The sequence below is a fragment of the Calypte anna genome, chromosome 8, assembly GCF_003957555.1.
Source record: "Calypte anna isolate BGI_N300 chromosome 8, bCalAnn1_v1.p, whole genome shotgun sequence".
NCBI classification, from domain to species: domain Eukaryota; kingdom Metazoa; phylum Chordata; class Aves; order Apodiformes; family Trochilidae; genus Calypte; species Calypte anna.
This window is the reverse complement of record NC_044254.1, coordinates 13461103-13488054: the sequence shown is the minus strand read 5'-3', so window position 1 is coordinate 13488054 and position 26952 is coordinate 13461103. Positions and strand designations below refer to the sequence as shown.

The window sequence follows — 26952 nt, the reverse complement described above, 5'->3', positions numbered from 1 at the left end:
CTTTATGCCTTACGGTTGAAGAGTGATACAATTTTTTTTTTTTTTACTTCTGCTGGAATGGCATAAAACTTTATTTATTTTTCCTATGAAAGAGATTAATTTATTTTCTGTACAAAAAAGGAAAAATGTGCATACAGATACATACGTATCTGTGTATTTACACATACATGTGCACACATGGATATTTGCATACCTACTGAAACTTTCAAAATTTTTTCTAAAATGTGTCAAACATTAGCCTAGCATGAGGACTGGCTACCCTCTGCTGGCTATCACATTTGGATAGTTGTATACATTATATTCTCTGACTAATTCAGTTTCAAATTTTAATTAACAGTGGGCATGAGATATACTATAAAGGCCAGTAAGCAGTATCCTTGCATGCTGAACAAATTAAAAGATGTTTAACTGCAAGCACTGTCTTGAGTACTAGCAATCCAAGTAACTTCTCCTTAATGATCTGGCATTAAAAGCACACTTTATTAGTAGAAAGACAAACTATTAGTAGTAGCAATATGTAATATTAGTAAGTATTTGTAATAGTAATAACCTCTGGTAAACATACTTTCTTTAAAAAAAAAAAAAAAAGTAGAACACTGGCAGTCTCTTCATGTATTCGTGGAGTGGAGTTTCATCAGTTTTTAAAACTTTACTATTTTCTTCACATTCTACAGGTGACTATTTTCTGCTTCCTCTTCTGCTGCTATTGATCCTATTCTGCTTTAACAAAAAACCTACTTGTTTCACACTTCTGAATTTTATTCATGAAATTACATATTTTGTTACCTATTCTACAACATATTAGGAATGTATCTCTTCCTGCCTGTTTCATGCAGCCAAGAGGTTTCCCATGCTAACAACCTTGTTTCCCTGGCCTTTTTCATTCCTCTCATGCATCATGCTATACCACCTTTACCGAAGACAATCTGGATGATCACGAAGGTACCCTCAGGCTCTGGTTTTTATGATTCTATAATCTTTAATCAACAGTGAGATCTATAGCCTCTCTTGGTTTCCTCAGTCAAATTTAAAAGATCCATCACTTCTGTACATTTCCACTGCATTCTCTATTTTCTTACCCCTAGACAAGTATCATCCACCCATGATGCACACCTCTCTTTGCTGCTTCCAACTGTTACCACTGCGTTTCCTCTCTAACCTGTGAGTAAATTCAAGTGCTTTGAGAGAAGTCACTATTCTTTCTCTTGGAAACTTCTGGATCTAAAGTTTACAGATGTAAACCAAAATTATGACAACTACTGGAAGCAAACACATGCACTAGAAAAGCAGCTTTTTGCAGAAAAAAATGTTCAGTAAACCAGATTGATCCTGCATGTGTTTCTTCTGGAGTAGTCTCAAAGAAGTCTGCCAGAAAAGTGGTCTAAAACTTCCCAAGAAATTTGAATTCAGGCTGTAGCAGGATGCAGCCTTTAATTATATGGCTTTATATGTTTCAGCCACAGTATTTGTGCCTCATTCAGTGAGTAGACAGTCATTTAGTATTTATTTGTAATATTATATTAATTTGTAATCAGTATCAAGCACTAGACTTTAATGAATGCCATCATAATATGATTAAAAAAATTAAAATACATTGTTAAACACTAAGCATTTTTTAAAATACTATATGTAAAGAAAGCTTCACCTAACTGCAACTACTTAGTAGGACAGAACACTTCTGTAAATTCCTCTCTGATGCAATTAATGATAAATATTCTCAAAATGGTGAAAAAAATGCAGTTACAGACCAACTTTGAATGTGTCAGATAACTTACCCTGGGGCAGCATCCTACAGTGATTCTGAGGCAAAGCAGTAGTTCAGATCATCCATCAGCATTTATCTACCTTAGCCACAGAACTGTCATTTTTCTTCCCATCATCACCTGCCTCATATGCTGTGTCTCAATATTTTTGTAAGGTATGACAGAACAGGCCTGTAGGCAAGAGCCTACTTCCCCATACAGTCCTAATCCAGGGCAAGAAGTGCACTTGAACTCCCTGTCAAGTGGTTCTCCAACCACATTTCCATCATCTCCTTCAGGTACCAAAGGCTCCTGGTCCAGCTAGTTCCATCTCACACCTTCTCATTAGATTTAAGTTGCCTCCTTTCAACCTTTTTCTTATCCAGTCAATTAGCTCTAAATCCTTCCTTTCTGTTTTCCTCCTTAGCTCTGAGAGTTGCCCTTCTGTTTTGCAATACACATCCAGTCCTCTGCTCTTGCCCAATCATTACTTCCCTCCCAGCACCAGAATCACTTTTCAGCCCCTCACATCTCCATGTACAATTGGTCTCCAGGTCCTCCTTTCACTGGCTTCCTGACCCAAGGTCAGTCTCCTTTCCTAAATACTGTCTGGTCAAGCCACTCCAATTTCTGTAGCCCTTCTTCATTTATTTCTTGTCAATCCATTTATTTTTCTTCCACACTCAATCCTGCCTCTTCCCAATGCATTCCTTTCATCCCTTATGTAGTTTTATTCCACTGCATTCAGATCAGTAAGATAATTCTGAAAGCCCAAATTTGTTATCTAATGCTCAATCCCAATGTCTAGCTGCATTTTTGTATAAAACAGCCCTTACAGAAAAGGCTTTTGAGCCTGGATGGTACTTGATCAGCAGTTAACTGCTTAGTTTGTGTGGAGGAAGGTTGTAGAGACTTGGATAATATACAATCAGTAAGAAAACTGCTGGTGCACGGTTGCTCTACAGGGTAAAGGAGTTTTCTCAGCAGCAGGAGCTGTGAGGGAGCTGGACATAACAAATGATGGAATGTCCAGCCCTGTTGGTAGACCGAAGCCAAGAACTGTTAGAGAAGGCATGCAAATCTGTTTTTCAAAAGTCAGTAACTTGGCAGTGTGAAGGTACAAATCAAAAACTTACTCAGTAATGCTACATGGATATTGTATATGACCTATTCTGAATGTGTAAGAGCAGACCATTGGCTCCTACAATATTCAGTGTCTCTGACATGGTTTATCACCACCAACTTGTGAAACAATGGTTCAAGACAGGACTTCAGTTTTGGAAACCCACTTCAAGTTACGACATTGCTCCTCCACCTTCTATCTTTCTTCAGCTGGAGAATGTGTAGAAAAATAGAGTTTGAGTGTTAAGAGAAGCAAAGTATTACATACAGAGGAGAAATTCTAATTCTACTTAATTCTCTTAAAAAAGATCTGAACTGTATTGACTCAAAACAATGATTAAAAATACTGGCTTTGCCAAGAGTAGATGTTTGATGAGGAAAAAGTACTGAATCTCTAATAGTTTAGAAGTCCCTGTAGTGAGAGGAAGTAGAAGACATTAATTTCCAGGAATATGCCAACAGGGGTAAGAATTCTGCAGGGTCTGAAAAACTGCTCCTCACTACTGATCTTTTACAGTCATTATCTAAGCAAGTAGATCAGCACAAAGAATGTATCAAAATCCTTGTTCTGTTACATTATTGTCCTTTCTACATTATCAGTGTAAAAAACAAATAATGCCTTGTTTACAGAACACAGAGTCATATTACATGTTTGTGGCCATAGCTCCTGAAAAGCAGAAAAATAGGTCTGATGAAGTCCTAGCAGTTTAAAGCTCATGTTTGATACCTCTTCACCAATTATAAGAGTGGTATGATTCCTTTTTGAGTGGTTGCAAAAATTCAAGCTTCATGACCAGGAATCGGAAGGATTCATAGCATACACAGTGATGACTGACACAGCTTTTCCAAAATGACATCTCCCTCATGCAAGTGAGTGTCCATGAACTTTGAGTCTGCATTGCAAAGCCTGGCAATAAAGCGTAATGACTCAAAAGTCTGTTTTCTTAGTAGATTGAAAGTAATTTATTTTTCCATTCTTAGAATTAATTGGACCACACTGGCATGACATCTTTTGTTAAAGAAATTCAAATGCAAGCTGAGGCAGAAAACTTCTGCAAGCTTTCAGTTTGCATCATTAAAAATCAGCAAAGCTATAAAGAGCTGAAAAGCTGCTGTAAGGGAACTGTGTGGCAATGTCAATAACAGAATTAATGCTCTGCCTAGGAAACAGGAATTACTTGATGTCTTCTATTTTATGTAGCTAAAAAACCAAAAAAAAATACAGATTTGAGATAAGCTAGATATAAATGTTAGGCAGTGAAATATCTTGGCTTTCAGATCACCAAAAGGTATCAAGATCAAATTGAGCTGTGATTCACTTCAGGAAAAAACTAAACAAGCTAAACAGGAACAGTAGTTTCAGTTACCATTTTTCTACCCACTCACCTAGTCCAAACAAGGTTGGCAAGTGAAGCATAAAATGCCAACCGATACTGACTGTTAAGAGATGCAGAGTACTGAATTTTGAAGGAAATTCTGTATTTCACACAGATTTTCCAATGATATTAACTTATGGAATATCAGCACTTTAAGCATCAACACAGACAGCTCAGTGAAGCCCCATTTCTGTATAATAGTCAAAACCAGAAACAAACCAACAGGAAAAACAAATGAAAACAGTGAGTAAAAGAAAATTAGTCAGTGGTTTGCTCTTATCTGAAATATTAGGTGTATTTTCTGGATCACCAGAGTATGAGGAATTATAATACTTAATCATATCACAAATTCATCATGACATCAAAAATCAGAATGGATGCCAAACACCATACTCCAGAACTTAGTCTGTGTGTGAATGTTTGAAATCAGAGTCAGACCCATTTTAAAAGCCAATGCTCTGTACATCTTAAGGTCCTTAAGGATTTCTTATTTAAAGTGTTTCATTTAAGCACCTCTTATCTTTCTCTCCCCACCTTATTCCCAAACTTTACTTTCTGTTCAGGAGTATTTTCCCACACCTCAGATTCCTGTAACATTCCAGCCATCTAAGTGGCATGCATGAGGTGGGTAAGAAAATTATAAGAACAAGAAAAGAAAAAAAAAAGAGGTAGAAAAAAATCTCTGTTCTATAGATCAAATAAAGTTTATGCCTGTTTCAATTTCACCCAGTAGGCCCCACTCTGAAGATCAAACCTGTGTTACAATCAGCATATGTTTCATACAGGTTTTGAGTGGCTGATACCATATCCACATTACTTTACCCACACTGGAGTTTCAAGTTGTTTGAAGTGCCTAAACAAGTAATGATGCCATTTGTTTTATATTAGCTGTATTGATAAGGTTGCCATTGGGAAAAGCCCTATCATTATTCATAAATACATACACACGAATATTTGAACTGATACATAATTAAATGTAGCTCAATTTTGGATGTTTACTTCTTCCAAAAATCAAGCAACAAACTAATACTATGGCATAGCACTTCAGTAGAATGACAAAACCTTATCTCTTAACACTGATGACTGCATTAATAAAGCAGTTCATTAATTTCCCTGCAAACCATGCCAAAATCTACAGCTTAGCAATTTACCTATGAGATAACACAGATTTCACAAAACAGAACACATCAGTCCCTGGAACTGTCCTTCTTGCTCCGCTAAGTATTAAGTTTTCAAATATCACAGTACTTAACATGAAACAAATGAACAATCTTACTGATTTTATATAAAAATTAAGCACTTGCAAGTCCATGGAATGAAGACTAAGATACGTGGTACAGTTTGCATCTTAAAGCTTAACTCAACTTATATAAATTAATTTTACTCTTCTGCCACCTTTCACAACACTTGTAAATTGCTCTCCTGGATCTCAATATGTTACATTGGACCTACTATAAACAACATGACTTTTCATTTAATTATTACATGATATGTTGTTCTCAGAATATAGTTTGGTTTTGTACGCCAAGTGCCAACAGCAAGTAATACAAGTTCTTCCTGTTCTGAGAGAAACAAAATCAGAGCATCTTATTTGTTAACCCAGACTCCATTTAAATAAAATGTATTCAATTAACTATTAGTGGTACAAAATATTAACTTTGTAACAATTTCTTATATTCCTGTTGGTCCCCCTATACTCTGCTCCTGTGAGTGACCTGGAGTACTGTGTCCAGTTCTGGATTTCACAACATAAGAAGGACATACAGCTCCTTCAGCACGTTCAGAGGAGAGCCACAGAAACAATCAGAGGGCTGGAGCACCTCTCCATGAAGCCAGGCTGAGGAAGTTGGGGTTGTTCAGCCTGGAGCAGAGGAGGCTCTGAGGTGATCTCATAGCAACCTTCCAATATCTAAAGGGGCCTACAGTAAAGCTGGGGTAGGGCTTTTTGCATGTGTGCAGTGTGTGCAGGGTGTGCAGTGAGAGGACAAGGGGAAATGGTTTCAAACTTGGAAGAGAGGAGATTTAGGTTAGACATTAGGAAAAAATTATTTTCCTCCGAGAGTGGTGAGACACTGGAACAGGCTGCCCAAGGAAGCTGTGGCTGTCCCCTCCCTGGAAGTGTTCAAGGCCAGGTTGGATGGGGCCTTGAGCAACCTGATCGAGAGAGAGGTGTCCCTGCCCATGCAGGGGGGTTGGAACTCTATGAGCTTTACAGTCCCTCTCCACACCAACCATTCTGTGAAAGCTATTCTGAAAAAAACCAACATTCATAATTGCAGGCAATAGATGAAACAATGAAGGACTGAATGCATGAGCCAAGTTTCTTACATGATAGGTGTACATGTAATTATTTAAGGACAAGCTAGAAGAGAAATAAAATAGGTAATAGGATGTGGAGTTGACTAGCCTCAAAAAGTGACATAAGGACAGTGCAGAAGATAAACATAGCAGAATGCAATCAAGCAAACAACAAAGGGCAGCATGGCCCAAACAGGTGGACGATTTATGTAAACAAGAGGAGTTAGCTAGTTCTGTGAAAGGGTGAAACCAACCTGGGCTTTAGGAGGACAGAGAACTTGTAAAGAAATGAGTAGCAATAATATGCTCTTGATCTCTTCAGATACTGAGATTAAAAGTAGTAGCAAAACTGTACTTTAAAGATTCATTAAGCCTGAAAACCAACATGAATTTTCACTTTTGTAATGATTTACAAATTTTAGAATAGTTTAGAATAGAACAAGTTTACTTTGATGAAGGCACTATCTCTATCTAGGTTTCATACTTAACTAGTGACAAAGTATCTGGGATTTTAAAAAAAAAACAAGGTAATTTTAAAACATTCATTATATAAAACAAGGTGAATTTATTAATGCTGTGTGATTCTGTGTTTTATTTTCCTGAGGATTGGGAACACTTTAAACAGTTTATGATTTTATTTTTTTTTTCATAAAACATCGAAGGACAGCAGGTATTTTAAAGCAGGGAGATTACTGATTTGTCCAAGGTCACAGAGCTAGTGCCAGAGAACTACACTCAGTAAACCTGACTTGTGCTATAGAAAACATTAACAATTTGATAGTTGCAGACTTCAGCGTTTACATCTAAACTTAAACTTGCTCCAAAATGCTGGATGATACCATAGATGGAGAGAGGGAATGAGAAAGAAAAGTATATGTGGTAATTCACAGTGAAGATAGAGATTACTTCTTACCAACTGCAGCTTCAGCCCTGATACTCCAGGCAGATATATTTGAAATAGCAATAATCAATACATGAACAATTTATGCACAGCCTTATTCTACAGTAACAAAAGCACAACATTTAAAGGGATTAACATGCTTTTAAAACCCTGTAGGAAAACCTTTTTTTAGACTAAAAATAGATACATGGATTCATTCAATGGCCAGTGAGGTCTGACCAGAGAAATTGTTTTGTCATTTACCAGCTTTAAATATGTAACTAACCAGTTCCTGTAGAAAGCACAACCACTTCATGTACATTCAGGGGTATTTCTGAGGGATATGACCACAAGGAGAGACCCAGTGTTAATACAGTTATGCTGGCAAGGGTGTTTTTGCTGGTGTAGCCCTACTTCGCAAACTGTTATTAACTGCTGGAAAAAGCACCTGTGCGAGTGGAACTGGTTCTGCAGGAGAAGGCTTTGGATGGTCTCCTGCCATACCTGGCATGGCTCTTGCCCGTGATGGAGGATGGTTTTCCTGGACTTACACAGGAGACAACTCATTCCACCCCATGTAAAAGTCAATCTTGGCAGCTCCTCTCTTGGCCCGAAAGAAAACCCCAAAACAAACGACAGCGTGCAAAGCCTTGCAGCCTCTCAAAGCTTTATTTCTTACTGTCACCCCATCCATACGGCATTCACAGCTCAGGCTCAGAAATCAACCCGCATAACGAGCCGCCCTGGAGGCGAATGACCGGAGCCCCGCACGGCAGGAGATACCGGGCCGAGGATGACAGAACATTACAAACCAGGCCGAGGCTCCGTCCCGGCCGCAGGGTTCCCGGGCTCGACCTCCAGGCGAGGACAGCCGGCGGCAGGCCCAGCCCCACAGGGGGAGAAAGAAACACCCCTTCCCCCTGCCTTTTCCTTTTCCCTTTCCCTCGGCCTGGCGCGGGAGGTGGGGCAGGAGCGTTAATTTCCACCACCGCCCTATTGCTCAACCCTCCCCGCCCCCGCTCTCCGGGCGAAGCTCCGCGCGGGCCGTTCCGCCGGCTGAGGCGAGGCCGGGCGGGCCCCGCCCCCTCCCGGCGTTCCCCGCACCCGCTCGGCTGTGCTCGGCTCCGGTGGGTTCCGCCGCCTCACTCGCACCATGGCCGTCTACAGCAAGTACCTCACAGTGCGCCACTCCGCCATTGCCGGCGCCGCCGCCGCCGCCTGCGCGCTGCTCTGCCTGCTCAACAAGCGGCGGGCGGCGGCCCAGCACGGGTGAGCGGGGAGCGGCGAGCTGCGGGGCCGGGGGCCGGGCCTGGGGTGGGGGCGGGCGGGGCGCCGGGAGCCAGTGCAGTGCGAGCGGTGTGAGGCCGAAGCTCAGCGGGAGCTGTGGTCGCCCTCCTCGCTCTCGGCCTGGCGGCGGGGCAGCCGTCCCTGCTGTTCCCGGCACCTTCCACCCGGGTGGTGGCCTCTGTGCAGAGGGGCCAGACGCCTGCCTCCTCCCCCCTCTCGACTTCCCTCTGGTGCCGTCGGTGCCGCGCCTCAGAGTATCCAACCACCGCCACCTTCTTAAATTATTTTATTCCACTTTCCTTGCTATGAGCTACTGTCAGCGCATAGTTGACTTGTAGGGATGTGCTAGGACGCCCTGTCTTGCGTATGCAGGTAATGGACCCAGCTGTTTTAGTGCTGCCGTGTAAGGTGCACAGGGATGGCAATTTCGGAGAGGTTGTGCCTGGTTGTGTTGCCTGTGAGGATGCCTGACTGGTATGCTTGTGCTGGGGGTGCATTTCTTAATCTCCTGTGAAGCACTTGGGTACCATAAAGTGTGTCAGATGAAGAATATACCTCAGACCAAATCCTTTAACAATCTTAGTGTGTTTGTGGCTGTGGATTATTGACTGGATGCTAAAGACCTGGTATGTTGCACTAGTACAGTTTGATATTGTATAGTTGCTACAAATTTATGCTGGTGCTCAGTATTGACTGTGAAATGGTCTTACTCAACAGACTTAAGTAATAACATACCTGTGATTAAGCAATAATTGTTTTATTTTACCTAATTCGTTTCATACACAATATTTTTAAAAACTTCACGAGGTTAGGTAATCATATCACATAACTTGTCAGAAGTTGATATGCTGCTGACAATTTGTGGATTTGCTATTTTACACTATTTGCATGAGATTAGAAATGAGATCTCAAACTATTGCTGAGGATTACCCTTCCATTAAACTTGTAGGACTGATGGTATCTCTCCTTAACTTAGTGAAATACCATTGTAAAACAAAAGCCACAAAAATAAAAAACCCACAACAAAAAAAGAGAGAAGCTAATAGAAAAGCATAAAAAGGGTGAGCTAGGGCAGTTACACTGTAGTGCAAGATTTTCAGCCATGATGTATTATAATAGTGTCTGTAAGAAGGGCTAGACCATACAGATGTTCTGGGAGCATCTACATTGTAATTCAGGTAAAGAATAGTATTTTCCTGTTGCCTGTGCTTACATTACCCTATTCCTATTGAGTACTGATCTTCGAGCCCACAAATTAGATTACATTCAGATCAAAGCACATCTTCAAATGTACATGTACATCCTGTGTAGTTTTAAAGTGCATTTAATATATTCCAACAACTGGTAGCATTTGGTTGACAGGAGCATGCTAGAACTTGTCCAGAGTAATCTCTGTAAACCTGACATTAATATAATATAGGTCCTAGGTTGTCACAACATTTTGCCTGCAGATCTTTGATGCTGATATGCAGGACTTGACAATGATAATACATCTGTTAGCTTGAGAGTAAAGGCACTGAAAGTGAACCTAAGCCTTGATGCTGAAGACTGTATTTGGAATGTGTCCTTCCTGTAAAAATGTTTTGTGCTAGGTATGGTGTGAAAAAATCTGAGGCATCATATGCATTAGGTGGACCAAACACTACTACAAGATTAGTGAGGATTGGAAGGTGGGTAGTTCATTAATTGTGGTCCAGCTTATTCAGCAGCTGAATGGAACTGAGCCTGACCTGATCCTTTTTCTCTGTAGCTTTCTCTCTGTCTTTCTGATACCTCATCCTTTGATACTGTTATCTTCCTTTCTCAGGCCATTTTGTATTCTCAAATTATTAGAAATGCAGTTGGGAAAATAAGTACCATGAACTTGATTGTTCCTCTTGTAACTGTGTCTTGCTTTATTCTTTTGAGACCCTCCACAGCTTACATCTTACTATTGGTGCTGTATTGTCACTGTATATTATGAACTCTGTACCATTCAACTTTCAGTTGTTTCAGTAATAGCTGTGCTGCTGTTTGAATGCTATTTTTGAGGATGGTTTTTGCCCACTGGTCTTTGTTCTTGTCTCTACATTTCCCTATGAGGCACACCTTGCCAGGAGCCTTACAAAATGCTACCTATCAAGACAGGGAAGTAGGTAAGCTTCATTGCCTATACCACCAGCCGGGACAAAAGCATCCAGTTAATACCATTGCTTCATCCTCCTTTAGCCTCATTAGTTCATATACCATTTATTTCTTAATAATTTGCTGGTAATGTAAATTATAGCATACTTTTGGAAAGGATTGACATTGTGCCAAATCTTTACATATTCCACCATACTTGAGCTGCTGTATGCTGACCTATAATAACAAGTGATAAACCTTTGTGCAGTAATGATAAAAATCTCCAGGGCCTAGTGTACCCTCTGATTTCTGTGTTGTATTTCTGTGTCTCTTTGGGAAGATGGAGAGGTTGGCAGAGTGTGGCTGACCTAAATTTATTTACTTATTTCTATGGAGAAGAATTTCACTTGGCAATCTATATTGTCTCATAGTGTATTTGCTGCTCGAAGCTAACTGAGCATGGTGTGAGGAATAGTTGTGATCTAGTTTTATATGTGTGAATTTCTTTGTTCACCTTGTTATATAATGCCTGAAAATGTTATAATGTGAGAGATGAATTTCAGCTTCTTCAGTTCTGGAAGTTGAAATCCTAGTTTTGACCTTTCTGAGGGCAAAGGTGAATGTTGCAGACTTGAATATAAACAGTAAAACACTGGCCTTTTCATTCAAGTGAACCATGGAGGTGTTCTACTGCAACCTACAAAACCAAGCGTTACCTACAAAACTTTTTTTCTTCTTTGTGTAAATAATACACATTTAAGTATATGCATTCTTTGTTTAACATGATATGGTATTATTTCATGTTTTCCTGGAATAACTGTCTTCTGTGTCATTTTGTATCCTTTTCTTAAGTTTTGCTGCAATACCAGCAGTAGTTCAGTATCGCTGCTGGCCAAAGTTGAAAAGTAAAATAACACACATTAAAAAGAGGCTTAAATTTTCTTTTAGCAAGTTAAATCCATTTGAATGCGCAACAAAGAATTTATCCTATGCAGACTTTTCATATTTTGTGTGTGAACTTTGATATAATCTAGCAGGAAGGAAAGAAAAGACAACTTTCACCTACTTGGCTGCTGCTGCCAGACAGTAGGCTCAAGGTCCAGTACAACTCATATCAAGTAGAAATGTATGAATAATTAAGCTGGATATGTTATGCTAACCTACCTTAGTAGATCAAAGATCACTTAATTAGTGCTAGCTGGATTAGTCACAGATGTTCTTCTCTAAGAGCTATTCTATCACTCATCAGTTTTATAGAATTGAGAGGTGGTATCACTTGCAGTTTACAACGTAATTTAAACACAGCTTTCTAAAATCCTTCAAAATAAAATTACATAGACCTGTTTGCTTATAGTTACTTAGTGGTCAATATTATTTCCTTGTAGTAAAGCACAAAGAAAAATGCACTGTTTCTGTATTCTAGTTGCTCTCCTCAAAAAGTCTGTTTCCTCAGAAAACTTTCTTGTCTTGGGAGAGGCAGGAAGTATTTACATGTAAATGCAATTACAGCTTCGGCTGCAATTTTTAGCTTCAGCTAAAAATTGGGTTTTTTAGAATCATGTTGTCTTGTTTTGAGAAACTACATAGTCCTGGGTATATAATACAGGAAAACCAGTCATGACTTGAATCCATCATAAGCTCTAGCACCAACAATCTGTGTCTTGATAGTTGAAAATGTTTCTTCCATTTAGGGAAATGACTCAGAATCCATTTTAAAGACTGCTTTATGTGGTAATGCTTCTATTTTTTTCCACTATTGAGTATTGGAGAAAGATTTATAGAGTGGAAAAATGAAGGAAAACCAGCAGAAGTCAGGTCAGTATTCCTTGTGCTTTATCCCGTCAGTTAAAATGAAGAAAAGTTTAATGCCCAAGACTTTGTCACCAAGCAGGGTCTGAAAAGACTGATATGTGGAACAAGTACTGTCTGTTTGCATACAAACACCAACAAGAGATGTTACTCTTATAGCAGCTGCTGCTACTAGGTGATAGGGGGATGGCACTTTGTTCTTATGAATTACTATTTTAATTGAATGTGAATTGTCTCAAGCCTTCCCAACTTTGCATGATTGGGGGCTGTAGTTCATGTTTATGCCATATTGAAACAATGGACAGAACAATTGAAATGCTGAGTCCCTCTTCACCACCCTGCCTCCCAAACTCCCCAACCTCTACACTTCTGCTTTCATTCACCTAGACATTGTAGTTCTTTAAACAAAGACACTAAACCCATATTAAATAAAAACACTCAAAAAGATGGTAAGTGCTGAAATAGAGTTGTACAGTATAGGATTGTTAAAGGGAAAAAAAGCCCTGATGTACAAGTGTAAAACAAATTTTTTGTTGCCTTTCATCCACAGAGATTTAATCCCATGTCTGTTTTATGAGCTTTGTCTCAAATACCAGACATTACTGCCTTAAACAAGAAGCAGCAGTGTATTTGCTTAAGATTTGATTGCTTCAGAAATAAAACGTTTGAAGGTGTTACATAAAGGAGCTGGATATTGTCTGTAATCTCTCTGGTGGGAATTGTTCCTGAATATCCATGTTGTTTGAAGTACTTGCACAACTGGAGAATGAGCTTGGTTTACTTTACTTGCACAACTGGAGAATGAGCTTGTTTACTTTCAAATGAAAGTATTTAACATGTAACCTTCTGCTTGGAAAAGGGACTGGAAGGAATTATAGAAGGAAATTAAAGAATTCTGAACTGCAAGATTAGGGAAAGGGAATAAGCAGAATGGGGTTAATAGGAAGGAATTTGTAATACATGGAGAGGTGACAAAATAGATTTAGAATCACTTCCTATACAGTGGCCTTTTCTATGAATCAGACCTTCCCAGTAGAATCCAAGAGGATGCTAGAGAATGAACATTTAATTTTATGTAAATTGAACTTGTGAAACCCAAGTGTATGGTATCCCTCCTGTGGAGAAAAAAAAATTCATAAGGGAAAAAAAAGTATGCTTCAGGCTTTAGGGGTTAGGCATGCCTGAAGCAAGGGTGAAAAGCTCATTTGAATTGAGAGAGGTCAACAGGGAGGTTTAGATTAGATATTAGGAAAAAATTCTTTACAGAGAGGGGGATCAGACATTGGAATGGGCTGCCCAGGGAGGTGGTGGATTCTCTGTCCCTTGACCTTTTTAAAATGAGACTGGATGTGGCACTCGGTGCCATGGTCTGGTAACCACAGTGATAGTCTATCAGGGGTTGGACTTGATGATCTCAGAGGTCCTTTCCAGCCCAGGTGATTCTGTGAATAGAGTTGTTGACACAGTCTGTGTCTAATAGGGATTTACACAGTTCAGCTTAAGTAACACACAGCCTGTGCACTTGTATATTCTTGGACTTCTCAGCCTTTTTCTTCTGACAGAGTGGAAGTAGATGCTCTGCTTATTGTCATGGGCTGGACTGCCAGTGGACCTGGAGTTTAGCAGTGATTGCTACAAGTACAATGAGAAGTGATGAATGTATGTTCAGGTATTTGGAGGAACTTTCAAATATAAACACAGAAGTCTAAGCATGACAAGTGGCAGTTGTAACTTGAAGCAAGTTGTATGGTTTTATTCTGGTTACATATATTTAGGATATTAGTCTCTACTATTAATTTGTTTAATTTCTTTAGTTTCTGAAGATGTTTGGATGAGCCTTGCTAGTGTAATTGGCATGAAGGGATCTGTTCTAGTTGAGTTCCCTATTACTATTAGACAAGAACGGGCCCATTATATTGCTGCAGATTAATAGACTGCTTCTGTGTATGTAAAAGCTGGAAAGGGAACCTGTGCTGCTTTGGGAAAAGGTGGCAGGTGTGTATGGGGAAAAAAATACCTCCTGCAACTACATTAAGGTAGGTTTTATCCAGAATGTGAATGTGGCTGTTCAGTCTACTACTTGTGGTAGATTCCCTAGCATTTAAAAAAAACCCAAAAACCAAAAAAACCCAACACCAAAATATACATTTTAGGATTACTAGAAAATGCATCTAAAATGTAATCTTATTGAAAAACCTGCCTGGGGCTCAGAAAACCTGTCTTTAGCTGGAGGGTATGGAAACAGGAGAAACCAGATGACTCAGCCCTCCTCCCAGCTTTTGGACTGCCTTTGTTTTGGGCCAGTGTAGTTAATTAGTGGTTTCTCTCTTATTAAGTTACATAAATTTATTGCTGTCTAAGTCAATATTTTGTGTAACTAACAGTGTGAAACTATTTTTTTTTTTTCATTTTGCAGGAGACTAACTAGAAGTCTTTCTGCTGTTATCTGTGAGGGAGTGCTACAGCCACAGCTCAGGCCAGAGCACAACCTTAGGAAATAACAAATAGCTCATAATGTTTTCCTTTACATGGTACTTTATCAAGATGCAGACTTCTTCTGAAACTTAGAATTTCTTCTACAACAGTTTTGCTTTGTTGCCTTTTTCTCAAATGTTTGTAGAAACTTTTTCAGGTTATGCAATGCAGAGCAATTTAAAGCCCCCATTTGCGGTGATATAGCTGTCTGTGACCTTCTCAGAGTCTCGGTTTTGGTTGCCTTGATGCATTCCCCTCATTATTTTTGGTTATGCTGCAACTGGTCACCAACCCAGAGCCAAGAGGAGTGTGCTCTTCATTTCTGTGTGTGCTCAGTGTTCTGCATAAGTTGGGAATGCGCTTGGGCCATACGCAGGCTTCTGAGTAAGGTTGCTGACCTCGACCTGAAATAGCTGTACTGTGCCTCTCTACTCCTCTGTGTGGATTATGCAATGTAAAGCTATGTCTACTGCTGAGAGTGCTGTGAGCCATGTTATATTTCTCATTATAGCTGTTGCTTCTTCACAACGTAACAGGGTATAGTGTTGTGTTGCATCTTTAGTAATTTGAATTGCATTCTGTCTTCACAATATCTCAGTAGTATCCTGGCTGCAAATTAACCTGAAAAGCACACAAATAACTGTGAACTGTTACAAAATTATTTATTTTGCTTTTTTGAAGCTACGAAAATTTAGTTCCATTCTAGACTGTAAGGTCACCAAAATACAAAAATTGCTTAGGAATAATGACTGCTTGCCAAAACCAGATAGTCTTCCTTTGTACTGTGCTGAGCAGAAGCTAGTCATCCTACTCTACAGAAAAATGACCTGAAATTTGCAGCTTTTTTGCAGTTAAACACAATATAACATTTTCAAGCCTGTATTTCCTCTTCACCTGTCATTAAACTGGAAGCCTCTATCCATCTGCAGTTCTCTGTTACGCTTAGTTCAGTGTAGATTGCTTCCACTGAACTTTGTTCTGATAGTAGATGTACCTAAAAAGAGTAATCCTTTAACTTGTTCCTGTTTGGTAATAACTACCACAGAACTGGTATTCCTGAGACCTCCCTGTAACTACATTCAATGGCCTCTTCCCAGTTTCTTAATCCACTTGTTCAGTAGTGTTGAGAATTATAATTTTTGAGTAGCCACCATGGTTGTATGTTTCTTTAGAGAGAATAGCTTCACTGGTACAGAATACCCGAAGATGGTGGTCAGCACATATTTGTAGACTGAAACTGTGGTATTTTCATAGAGTTTTCTGCCTCCCTTCTGTGCTGTGCTGGAGTAGGATCAGCTGCCAAATGCCAGAGTCCTGAAACTCTTTATTAGTTTATTTAAAAGATTTTGCTGTCTGTGGCCGATTTTGTTTCTCAGTGTTGGGGAAAGGTGGTTTATTGTATTGCCTACTGTCTGCTGGTTATGTGCCTGTTTGTTAATGTATAGCTAGTTGCTTTCCAGATACTCTGCATGTGTGAATGAAAAGTTTAGTGTAGTGTCATCCCAGTACTGCTGACATGTTTCTTCACTTGTATGTATGTGTGCTGTGGAAACCCTGTGTGGGCAAATAATGGGTAGCAGGCTACAACTTCTTCAGACGATAGAGTTACAGAATCACAGAATTATTTGGGTTGGAAGGGACATCTAGAGGTAATTTAGTCCAACCCCCCTACAGTAAGCAGGAACACCCTCAACTAGATTAGGTTGCTCAGAGCCTTGTCAAGCCTCAGGCTGAACATCTCCAGGGATGAGGCAACATGAGAGGTCATGCTAAAGATTGCACAGTCTTTGTTCAGCTTGTTACAGTGCTCTGTTACTGTAATAGTGATTTTAAAAAATGTGTTTTCCCCCTAAATCCAGTTAGTACCTCCCCAGTTCAGTTCATGGTTATTGTCTCCTGCTGTGTGTCTGTGTGAAGAGTATAGCTGAATCTCTTCTGTGGCCTGTTTGGTAATGGAAAAGCTGCTCTTAGGCTCTTGCAATACAGCATTCTCTCAAAGATGATCAAACCTTGTTCCCACAGCTTCTCCTTGTAGGGCTAGTGCTCCACTATGCTGACCATGGCCCTGTGCTGAACCTGCTCAAGCTGATCAGATTTTCTGCTGTACTGGGGGTCCCAAACTGATCATAGTAATCGCTGTCATAAATGTCAACCTTGACACAGCGTGTCTAGTACATTCCTGTTGTAAGCCTGCCTTTTCATATACACCTGCTGTAGTGACTAGAGTGTTATTTTAGTCTGACTTGAAACACTAAGAGTGCAGAGGATCATTTTGAAAGGCTCTTCTGTTTTGCTTAGCATGAAGGTAGGAAACACCATGGAAATCAGTGGAGATTAAACTCATGCTGATCTTCATTTTGTTACTGGAGATGATCATGTGAAACAGATCAGGGTTGTGGTTTTATATTATTGTTATTAGTATTAGTACTTTGAGAGGACAAAGTCCTTACAGAAGCTCCTTCTGTCCTCATTCCCAGTATAGAGGAAGATTTTTACATAATTACTTAGTCTAGGTAATCTGGCAGTTTGTTCCATACCTGTATTATCTGAATGAAATGTACTTTGTATCTTTTTCTAAGCAATTTATTCTCAACTTTGTGATCTTTGTTGCTTCAGAGGAGTTGCTGTATCAACCAGAGTGATTTATGGATGAAGTTCTACCTTTGAAAGTAGAATCTCAGTGCTTTAAAACGGAAGCCTATGATGAAGTTTGGAGGAAGACTTTCCTGATGTGGTAGTAGTACCAGCCAAATGCAGGTGGAGAGATGTATACAATTAAGCTTTTTGATGCTTCCATAGAATATTGTAAATAAATAAGTGTTGTTACATCTTGGCATATTCTGTGTTCCTATCCTTATACAAAACTATATTCAATTTAATAGATTTGGCTCAGTGTCAGAAATACTTTAGTACCATAATTATCCTTTTTTCTACATGTGGAATGGGTAATCCTTTACAACCTTTCCGTCACCTCCCTTTCTTGTCTGTGAGAGCATAAAGGAAATGCAAGTCAGTCTGCCCATCATCTGCTTGCTACTTAATGAAGTCTGATTTTTCATTACTGTGTTGGCAGGTCTTTTTTTTTTTAAGTTCCTGGCAGTAAACTTAGTTTCAGTCAAGCCTCTCCCGTATGGAAAAACTGAAAAGCAAGCAGGCATTGGAGATGAGCTATAGGAATTTAAGTAATTCTGCTACAAAGTTCTGTATCTTATTGGTTCACTAAAAGCTTGAAAGCTAACTTTTATATTTCTATTAGTTTTGAGAAATGAATTAGAGTAGTAAAATATAAACTTGCTTTTTTCAGTTTTGAGTAAATATTACTATATTACTTTGCCCTGGACTCATGCTTTCAAAATATTCACTTCAAATACAAGCTGTGTGGTTTGCTTTAGAAACACATTATTATTTTTAAGCTGCAGTTAGGCATTCAGAAGTACAAAAATGGTAATAGTGAGGTAATTTACTTTCCTGGATGAGATTTTTGTGTGCTGTATGCCATATTTTTTAAATTGCTATGAAGTAATCTTTTGCATATTTGTTCTTGTAGACTTATTTTGTCAATGTACTTTTTTTTATCGTCTAAAGCATGGTACTAAGTTCTCTTGATAACTGTAATGTAACTATTGAATTACTTTTGATAAAAACCTTTTTTAATAGAATTTAATGCCTCATCATCAACTGATGATTGGAAGTAAAAAACTATTCCAAATCAGAGTGTGGGGGGGAAGGTATGAGGAAAGTCTCAGGACTTCTTAGTGTGGAAGAAAAAGGGGAGAAATGAACAGTGAACAGTCACTGCACAGCTCTGACTCCGAGGTAGAGAGGAACAGAAGTGTGTTCCCTGTGGGACACAGTTCACATCACCATTGAATCCAGTGCTACTCCTATTCAAACTATCTGGAAGTTATTTTACTTTGGGATCTTTCGATGTCCTAGCCAGTCCAGCTTCAGCTTCAATAGGCACATTCAGGAAAGGTTTTCACTGTGAGTATCTTGTGATGAAGTGAGGTAGACTACACTACGCTAAACCTCAAGTAGAGCTCTTCTGCAATTTGATAGCACTGCCTCAGTTGTAGTAATATTGATAGAATAACCATGTGATGAATTGCACTAACCTGAGCTGCATCATAGCTGTTTCAAAGATATTAATATGATAATAATGTGTGGATAGGGTAATCACTAAAGTTAACATTCAGTAAAAGGCAACCTTACATTTCTATTCAAGCAGTCTCTATGTTGCACTGCACAATATGTGCTGCCCCTATACCAGAGGAGTTGCAGCAGAGAATTTGGACAGCATGTAGCACTTGCCTTCCTTCACTGATAAGGTTTGTAGTGCTCCAGCATTAAATAAAGGTGAGCTCTGGAAATAGAGAGCTTTTATCTATGCCAAGTGTTAGAGCTCTCTGCTGTAACCAGATAGTTGCCTTGTATTCTTGCTGACTAATTGAGGGTGTTATTTAGCCTTTAAAATAAATAAATGCGAATGCAACCACAATTATCACAAAAAAAAAAAAAAAAAAAAAAAAAAAAAAAAAAAAGGGTTCTACAATAGTATAATGGAGTTTGGAGTAGTGCTAGTAGGTATCAGACTGAAAAAATGAGACTCTTGAGAAGGAAAACTTCTGGAGTAATCATCCTGTGAAAGTTTTATTCCAGGTAGAACTACAGCACAGTCTTTTTATTGCAAGCAGAATGGTTTTACTTGCTGAAGTATCAGTGGATTTTTATTTTTTTAAATGGAGGGAGCAACATTTTTGAAGCTATGTAGACATGTTTATTTTTCTACATAAGCCGTACTTCATATATAAAATTATTTCCATTCTTATTGAAGGTAATAGTTTTGTTCTCAGACTTGCATTAATTTTTTTAGAGAAAGGGAACAAAAAACTGTTAAATCCAGTTGTTTATTAGGTTTCGAGTTTACAAATATTTGTGAAATCACATTTAATTAGAATTTATATTTCTAAAGTTTAAGATAAAATTTAAGTGTAAGATCACTATATCTGAGCAGTCCTTTCTCTTCAATGGATAATGTTACAGCTCAGTTCAGTAGTTTCAGCTGCTGAATTTATTCCAACAGCTCTTGTAGAAAAAATATACGAATATTGAAAGTATTCAACTGGCAGAGTAATTCTGGGCCCCATCTTAATTTTTTGCTATTTTAATATATTCACTTCTGATCCTTTTAAAGCTGAAATAGTTGCATATTTTGAGTGCTGAGACTTCAGACACTGGGAGACCCTCAAGCAACAAAGCTAGGAGATCCAGTATCCTGGAAGAGCAGCATGCTTTTATTTTGGATTGTGGCAAGTAATGAATCACCTAGGAAATACATAATTTGATAAGGAGTTATTTGCACCTAAGAATGCTACTTTTCTAGTCGCAAACCAAATGTGATTGGACTCAGGGACACTTTTTGAAAAATAGGTCAGTCTTTTCTAATTGAAAATTACAAGATGCACCAAGAAGTTTCTTGTACCAGCATATATTGCTTCTCTGTCACCAGGATGAAATCTCTAAACTAAGTTGCTTTTTAGACTTTGCACACTGTTACTTTCTTTGCAAGACATACTTCCATCATGGCCTCATTGTTGTATCTCTTCTGAACTTAAGTTTTTTCTCCCCCATTCTTCTCTCTGCTGCCCTTCATGTTCTTTGTTCTGTCTTTTGTACAAGGAGTCTTTCAGGATTTTTATCTTCTCCTCTTGGGCTTCTGTCTCACTATTACCTTTAATGAAGTTGTTGTTAAACAGGCATCCCGCCCTTCTTGTTTTCATGGTCTTCTCCTTCCTGTCTTTTCTTAAATTCTTCTGCTACCTTGCCTCTTGCTTCCATAGTAATTAAGCAATTTATTTTCACTGGTCAGTGACATTCAAAGGTCATTCTACTAATCATAAATTAAAATAGATATGGTTTCATCCCACAGGTTTTCTTTGCAGAGTTTAAATCTCAAGTGTGCAATGGTGCTGTTTGATAAAGCTGTGGGATAACTGGTTTTGTGGCAATTTTGCAACTCTTTTGATGTAGGCAGAAGGAGCAGTGCCTTTCATAGTATCTGCTTTCCTGTAATTTCCTAGGTGCTGTAATGGAAGTGTATGAATACTGTAGTTTTAAGGCATCCTGCTCTTAGTGCTTTACTACAAGGGTTAAGAAATGGTAGATTACAAGTAAATATTAGCTGTCACTTTTAAACTGTGTAAATACATAAGGTCTCCCAGCAGCTTCATGCACTTACCTGTTGCTCGACTGTTCAGAAAGGAAGACAAACTATAACTGTCCTGTCTGTCTGCTTGCATTTTGTAAAAGAAGAGGAAGAAGAACGGTGTTGTACTTTTGAATGTTAGTTTTGTGGTAGTTGGTAAATATTTTTCCTTGAAATGTTCAATAAAATGCAGGGGAATGAAAAAAGAATAAAAACTAGCTCCCCTACCTTTGCAGGAACTTGGTTTCACATGATGCAACTTTTTTCCACTGCAGTGCATGTTTATGGACAAATAATATTTATATATAGTAAAATGTGTTACTTGAAAGTCAAATATGATGCAAACCAAATTTGTTTGGCTTACGTAGATAGTGCAGAACATCAAAGCTGGGTTGCTTGGATTGCTGAATCTACATTCATGTAGTTTTCATTTGTGGTCAGTGGAACCATGCACCCGTGTTTGCAAAGTATGTGTGAGAAACAAAACCACTAGGAGTCCATGATACAGAAGCCAGGGTAAAGCAAAACTCAAAGATGAAAGAGGGGGAGTTCCTTTCCCTGTGTGAAAATGAATGTTGGAAGGAGTAAGGTTTTGCTGAAATTCTGTGAAAACAACACATAAGTTGACCTAAGTGTAAGAAGGGAACCCTGCTGTGAAGACACCCTTGCTTTTAAAGAAATATATAGTGATATAATCCTGAGCTCTTAGTTTTGTCTTTTCTGTATAGAGATCAAGACAAAGAAGTATGTCTTAGTAACAACTAAAATACATCATTTTTTCTCTCTACAGTAAAAGAAGTGGAAAACAAGCATTGCAGAATGAGGTAATTCTTTCTTAATATACTTTTAATAGTTCTAAATAATACTGATATTTTCCAAGCCCCATAAATGTAGGTGGGGGGGGTGGGTTTGACAGAATGATGGCTGTGGTGCATATGTTGTTTGAATGATGCTTTCAGACTTGCATTCATTACACAAATGGAAGAATGTGGTTAATGACATGTAGCTGAAATTTGACTGCATAATGATATGTGCTTTTTCATCTCTTTGTCCATTATGAGTGTTTATGGACTAGTGTTGTTTGGCTGAATATGCAGCAACAAACAGCTGCCTACAGATTTGGTATGAGTTGTATTTGCTTTTTAAGATAAGGAAAAAAATATGGTAAAAGATGTGAAGTCTGGCAGTTTCTAAAATGTACTTCAATGCACTGGTAGAAGGTTTGGTATTTCCCTGGCCTTTTTTCTTTGTGTCTAAGGAAAAAATGTTTGGGGAAAGAAGATACTGGAATTAATATAAATGCAACACAGAACTAGAAATGGGGAAGAGATTAATAGGGAGGAAGAATAGGTTCAGCTTACACATCAAATATATTTAGGCAGGTATTCCTAGAAATTGTGCTCCTCAGACACTGTATTTATAATTTCTGTAGCAGAAAAGCAATAACACGTTGTCATGTTAAATACAGTATTACACAACCCCAAAAACTACATAGTACTTAATCTCATGAAAAACAGCTCTGGGCTTATTCACAGAACAGTCAGAATAAATTTGTGTTTGCTGGGACTCGGGGCTTGTACTTGTTGCCCATCATGTTTCATATGTAAACAGTAAGTTAAGAGATTAAGTTGGGCTCTTTATGCAAGTTTCTATGGTTTAATCATCCTTGGAAATAAAAAAGTGCTTGATAGGATTGTCCGAGTTGATTAATGGAGAATCACAGGCTACTTTCTTTGCCTTTTCTATCTTATTTCTCTGGTTTTTTCTTTAGGGTTTCCTGTTTGAGTAAGTTGTTGATTACTTTATGCTTCACAGGAGACCTGGGTAGCAAAGATGATAGGATTAGACTGATCAGATAGGACTAGTCTTAAGTGTACAAGTATGCTGTTTTAGTCTGTTTTCAGGAGTGAATCCTTATGTCACAACTGTGAAAGGAAAGAATGTGGGAAAGAGGACCATTAGCTTGTTAAAGTATTTCAGTTGGGTGGGACAGAAGATAGCGTTTACAGAGTAAATGCAATTGACCTAAATAATGTGTTTGGATATAGAAGGGGGTTTTAATATGGTAAATTTAGTAAGGGAATAGCAAATTCTGGTTGCACTTGAAGCAAGTTTGCCCTGTACAGTCAAGAAGTTTAAACCACTGGTGTTCTAGGCAACTGATACAAAGACATCTTTAAAAATCCTGTCTGATGGTGTCTCCTAGAGACAAGCAATGTTAAAAGATGGCAGGTTGCATTATAACTTGTAACTGAATGTCTTAATGCTGTGATCTGCTTTGTTAGTGTATCACTTGTAAAGTAGGTATGAAGTAAATAGTGTTTTCATCATGGCAGCTACTTCCTATTGCAATTTGTTTTAATAGGCTAATTCTCTTAGGATTTCTCTTAGCTCTGAAGGTATATACTCCTGATGCTTACATTTGATTTAACTTGTGTGGGTGAGACTTAAATTAGAAGGAAATACTGCAAATGCTGTAGAAGGAAAGTAGCTGCAAATAACTTGGATAGGGAAAATAGCACATCAGCATTTAATTAATATTAAAAACCTCACTTTCTTGTTTTGCTTATTCTGTGTGGAACAGAAAGAGGGAAAGAAGGAGCGAGCAATGGTGGACAGAGTGTTTATTGCAAGAATATGTAAAATTCTGAAAATAATGGTCCCTAGACCACTGTGTAAAGAGGTAAGCATTGCCTGCAGTAACAAAAGAATGTATTTGGAGTCAGGTTTTATTTTGTAATTATATAAGAATTTAGACAAAAATGTATACTTTACTGTTGTACTATGTGCTTCAAAATAGCAACATATTGGTATAAGAAATCTACATGTATATGCATTTGTTAGATCACTAAAAAGCTACGTTTTTATTTCAATTACAAGATCAGTAAGTCATTACTGTCAGTTAATATCTTGCTGTGCGTAGTATATATTTTAAAATGTCTGTTAGATGCAAGGTAGTACACTTCTCTGTGCTAGTGCTTCCTGTCTTTAAATAGCATGCTGTTAATCTATAATTTTTGTGTAACTTCTATTAAGGCTAGACCTTACTAGAAAGTGAGTTTGTCAAATAGTCTGGTAACATCATTTCAGGAAAGATATGTGGACTAGAATTTAGAAAGGCAAAATTGTTTGCCTCAGCACCTTTCTCATTCATTCCAGAGCACTTCTGTTTTTTAAAAAGAGCAGTAGTTGAGCTCAGAACTTAGGTTATGAAGTGTAATGTACACCAGGCACAAGAGAAATGAATTCCAACATATGGAATGTAGAGTAAGCATGGTAGCCAGCTAGCCTGGATGAATGAGGCTTTGACAGCTCACGTACAAAAAGGAAGTACATGGAAGGTAGAAGCATGGATTGCAGTGCCTCAGAGTGGTGACAGAGCTGGCCTCCATCAATTTCAAAAGGTCGTATGTTCTAGAAGCTACAGGCTGGTCAGCCTAACCATGTTCTTAGTGAAGCTGTCCTCCTTGATGAGACCTCTGACCACATGAAGGGCAAAAAGGTGATTGCAAACAGCCATCCTGGGTTTACAAGTGGCAGGTCATGCTTATTAACTTGAATGCTCTCAGTGGCAAGATGACTGGAGATAAGGGAAGAAAAAGGGATATTGAATGCTATTATTTTAGCAAGGCCTTGAGACTAAGGTCTCCCCTGGTACTCTGATAGCCAAACTGAACTGTCTAGAAGAGTGAACAGTGAAGTAGATGAAGAACTGGCTGGACTGTTGGGCTTAAAGGTTTTTGATCAATGCTACAAGGTCTAACTGGTTACTCATGCCCTGTTCTGATTGGGGAGTCGTAGTAGGTGGCCTTCGGAGGGGTCCCTTGCAAACTGTTATGACCCTATGCTTGTAGAAGAAAGGTTCATCAGAATAGGAATAACTTTGTTATCTTCACAATCCTCTGTCTATATCCAGGGTATGTATAAAACAAATACAGCTTTTTAAAAGGCAAACTTTCTCCATAAAAGTGTAATCAGTATTTTATAGAAAGTATGGTATGTTAATGTGCTTCCTGCAAAGTAAGCAAATATAATAAGCTGGGGGCAGCTGAGTAGTAGTAATTTGCTGCTAGGTATGGTTGGATCATTTACAAGAAATGTGGTGAATTATATCCATTGTTTAACTGTTAAAATTCTATTTTTGTACTAGACAGGTTATTTGCTGCTTATTGCTGTCATGCTGGTAGTCCGCACCTATTGTGATATATGGATGATTCAAAATGGAACAGTTATTGAAAGGTATTTATAAAGCTATTTGTAAACATTATTTCTTGTGCTTGACAGGAAAAGTAGTCTGTCAGAACACATATTCAGATACTTTATATTTTGCTTTTTTATATAAAAGAGCTGGAAACCTGATATAGATGTAGATTGGGCATGTACCTATATTTTTTTAAAGAAAAAAATGAATCAACTTTTTCTACGGTTCAATGCAATTTTATTTTTTAACCAAAATTAGTTACTAAATAAGTCAGTTCTTTTGGTCACATGTATCCTAAAGACTGAATTTTATGTTGATCTCAATGTCCAGGAGGGCACTTAAGAGTAATGGCATAGTGACTCAGACTAGTCACTAGTCATAGACTCAGATGTGTAGCTTGGATATTAGAACTATTATTTTTTCCTTCTGAGCTGATTACTTTTTAGATTGATAAGCACAGTGCTTTCAGACTCACAGTTTTAGAAAGTGTTTTCTAGACCTTCTGGATGTATGAATTCAAAATTGTACTGTATTTCAGGAGGAACTCTCAGTGCTTTGTAGAATGGAAAGGCTACTTTGTTTCTTGCGAGCTTTTCACAGAAAGCAAAGAAGGAAAAGAACTGGTGTGCTGTGGCCATGAATTTCTTGGCTGTTAATGCAGGAGCAGGAGGGAAATTTTGCTGTCTGTCACACTTAACTTCCACAAGTCTACAGTACTTGATCCTACAGTTGATAATACAGATTTCCATAATGATTTTTTCCTCTGTGCAATCTACTGAGAATTTATGTACTTTAAACATGCTAGTTTATACTTGGTTTCTTGTAACTAACTCTCAATGGTCATTTATAGTGCTATTATTGGCCGCAGCAGAAAAGATTTCAAGAAATACTTGTTCAACTTCATCGCTGCAATGCCTGCTGTAAGTGCTTTTCCTCTGTTGGCCTTTTATTGGAACATAATTTAAGAAATTGGGGAAAAGATCTCAAATGAGTCTTAAAACCCATAGGAATTAGTTGTTTTACATACAGGTTTGCATTAAAATGCATTTCATTTTCTGGGGCCAGCATATGAGAGACTTGATCAACATTTTTCCTTACTGATTGCAAATATTTTGCTGATAGGTATGTTTAGGTTTTCAGCTTGGTGTTACTGATGGCAATTTTGAGTGATTAATGTGCCTTTGATAATACTACATAATAACATCTAATGGATTGGATGTTTCAGCATTGCAGGTTTGACACCATTGAAGATTTCTTTTTAGTCTTCAATCTCCAATTTTTATATTTCTTACAGCTGCTACTGACATCTTTTTTTACTGGTTTTTTTTTCCATCCTATTTCTTTCCTTTGCCTTGTCACCATAAATCCTAATGTGGCGAGATCTGCTGGGAACTGGAATTTCTAAAAATGTAGACAAAAACTTAGTGGTCCTGCAGATGCTATGTGGTTGGTCA

General features: G+C 38.3%; 1 protein-coding gene across 2 annotated transcripts in view; it reads left to right on the top strand.

Moving 5' to 3' along the window:
* The first annotated feature begins 8440 nt into the window (after positions 1-8440).
* Positions 8441-26952, top strand: part of ABCD3 (ATP binding cassette subfamily D member 3) — a 30869-nt gene continuing 12357 nt past the window's right edge. Inside the window, exons 1-5 of one of the 2 annotated variants that reach the window (XM_030455022.1) lie at positions 8441-8687; positions 22088-22121; positions 23882-23980; positions 25448-25536; positions 26349-26418. In XM_030455022.1, the coding sequence (XP_030310882.1) occupies positions 8572-8687; positions 22088-22121; positions 23882-23980; positions 25448-25536; positions 26349-26418 (408 nt within the window). In that variant the 5' untranslated portion in view covers positions 8441-8571. Of the gene's footprint in view, positions 8688-8821; positions 9078-22087; positions 22122-23881; positions 23981-25447; positions 25537-26348; positions 26419-26952 lie in introns of those variants that run through there. The other variant, XM_030455023.1, reaches the window with a different exon arrangement.